The sequence below is a fragment of the Sinocyclocheilus anshuiensis genome, unplaced genomic scaffold, assembly GCF_001515605.1.
Source record: "Sinocyclocheilus anshuiensis isolate Anshui unplaced genomic scaffold, SAMN03320099.WGS_v1.1 scaffold1543, whole genome shotgun sequence".
NCBI lineage: Eukaryota > Metazoa > Chordata > Actinopteri > Cypriniformes > Cyprinidae > Sinocyclocheilus > Sinocyclocheilus anshuiensis.
In genome coordinates, this window is record NW_015551074.1 from 1,078,758 (window position 1) to 1,081,559 (window position 2,802).

Consider the following 2,802-nt stretch of genomic DNA (forward strand, 5'->3'; position numbering starts at 1 on the left):
TTGGTACTTTTAATATGAAACAAAGTCTCAGATTTCAAATTCTGTCCATTGTATTGCAGTATTTAAACAATAAATGTCGTTTTGGCGCTGTTTAATGTGGAGTGATCGCTGAACTGATCATCTCCTCCGCTTTATTACTAGTTATAGCACAAAATAAACATGACTAAACATCCGAAGGTAAGTTAAAAGAAAGAGTACAACTTTACAATCCGTATCCAGTCTCGTGTAATCGCTCGATCAGTGTTTCAGCCGCGCAAAGACGCCAATATAACGACTTGTAAACAATGTAACGTCACATTTACCTCAGAAAAACATATTTGGTGACCATAAACTCATTAGTCAGCTAGAAAAATAAACTGTTGAGAGGGGCATTTTGCTAAATATATGCACCATATAATATATTCATTATACTTTTTACTGTTCTTCAATGTTTAATTTATGTTTGAATAAATTCATCAAGTGTTTATGACAGCCACCATTTAAATGTTTATATTTCCAAAAAACGAATTGAAGTAGAAATATTAGTATGTAACTAACTTTATTATTGTAAAAACTTCATTGATTTTAACCTTTAATATTATAGTAATGTAGTACCAACTGACTCTCGTGTATATTTTACAGCATTAGTTAAGAGATTTTTTTTCCTTGAGAAAATTTGGCATGTGCTGTACCTGATATATATCCAAAATAATCGATATTGAATCGAATCGCAAGCTTGTGAATGAGAATCGAATCGAATCGTGAAATTTGTGTCAAAACCCAGCCCTAATAATAACGCCTCATTTTTATAATTTTAGGTATGCAAATACATACGCTGACAGGCGGGCAGAACAGCCAATCGTAGCCCTCGGACCGAGGAATATGATTGGTCGAATATTTAATGTTCCTACGCCTTCCACAGACTATAGAAATACATTTAGAGCACTTAACTCAGTGACTGCTATCGGGATGTGAAGAGACTTTTAACCAGCGTAACAAAAAAATGGTTTTAAACCAAATCACCCACCCTGCCTTAACCAAAATAAAACCATGTAAACTGATTATATTTCAGCTAGACGCCAAGGCAACATTTCTCATTTGCATTTAGTTTTACTTCATGTGCTAAAATAAGCTAAAACTGAAATAAAGATGACTAAAAACAATATAATTTTGTTTTTAAACAAAAACTGATAAAATGACAAAAACAGACAGCAAAATTACTAAAATTAGCTAAAATTTAAATGATTTAAAAACAAATATATATATATATATAAAATTCTATCTGAATTATATTAAAATACTAAAATACAGATTTTTAATGTTTGTGAAAAGTCTCTTCTGATCACTAGAGCTGGATTTATTTGAATAAAAATACAGAAAAAATTTTGAAATATTATTGTAATTTAAAATAGCTGTTTTCTATGTGAATATCTGTTAAACTGTAATTTATTTCTGTGATCAAAGTTGAAAAAGTCTCTTCTGTTCACTAGAGCTGGATTTATTTGAATAAAAATACAGTAAAAATTGTGAAATATTATTGTAATTTAAAACAGCTGTTTTCTATGTGAATATCTGTTAAACTGTAATTTATTTCTGTGATTTAAGCTGTATTTTCAGCATCATTACTCCAGTCTTCAGTGTCACATGATCTTCAGAAATCATTCTAATATGCTGATTTGCTGCTCGAGAAACATTTCTGATTATTAGCAATGTTGAGAACATTTATATTTTTGTGGAAACCGTGATTCATTTTATTTTTCAGGATTCACAGATGAATAGAGAGTTCAAAGAAATCTGTCACTTTTGATCCATATAAAACAACTTTCTGGTTTTTGCAGCAGTGACTGCAGTTCACACCTGAACCACTAGAAGATCCCAGAGACCTTCTTCATTCACATTCTGGTGATGTTCTGGTGAGCGTGTGTTTAGATGCATCATGTGACATGTGTGGTCGTATTTCAGGAAGTCTTCTCATATATTCCTGTTGTTTGTGTCTTCATACTCGTCAAACGCCTGTTTAACTACAGCAGCGCTTCCTCGTCAAACCGGTTTCTCTGTCAACATTCCAGACAGGCACTTCCTCCGGGATCGTCTTAAACCGCAGCGCCAGTGTTTTCAGCCACAGCAATCGCTAACAGAAGCAGAAGAAGAGCTCACCTTCGAGTTTGTGCGTCTGCAGCGGCGCGTCGGTCAGCGTGTGGAAGGAGCCGATGGGAAAGAACGGCGATGAGAGCGACTGAGGCTTCCTCTGCTTCAGAATGTGCTGCAGGAGCTCGTACAGAACATCACCTGCAATCAACAACAGCACAAACTCTCACTCACTGCTGCGTGATGCATCTGGACATGCATAAGGCCGTCCACATTTCTGTGCAATGCACCTTCTGTATTTGCACAACTGACATTTGCAAAAAAATGAAATAAAATAAATGTAACAAACACATGAATAAAATAAATGACATTTTATGAATTAACAAAATAATAAAATTAATACAATAAAAATGAAAAAAAGACAAAAATTACATATATTGTAAATTACACACACACACACACACACACACATATATATATTTATATAGTGTTGACTTTTTTTGTCTTTGTGCAATCTATTCATTACACACTTTACAATCAGATGATCTGACAGACAGACACTCAAACATGAGACGACTGTAAATCATCTGAAGGAAGTCGTCCGTCTTCATGTTGTCTCATGAAAATTGTGTCCTATTTTAAAGAGCTTCCTGAAAGAACTTCAAGGAAATGATTCTCAAGAAGGAAGTCCACACGCACACGCACACACACACACACACACACATGCACGCACAC

The 2,802-nt window shown here is 34.3% G+C and overlaps 1 protein-coding gene across 1 annotated transcript in view; it reads right to left on the reverse strand.

Moving 5' to 3' along the window:
- etv6 (ETS variant transcription factor 6) overlaps positions 1-2,802 on the reverse strand; it is a 23,104-nt gene that overhangs the window by 6,255 nt on the left and 14,047 nt on the right. The window contains exon 4 of the mRNA XM_016452181.1: positions 2,137-2,268. Coding sequence (XP_016307667.1) covers positions 2,137-2,268 — 132 coding nt within the window. The remainder of the gene's footprint in view (positions 1-2,136; positions 2,269-2,802) is intronic.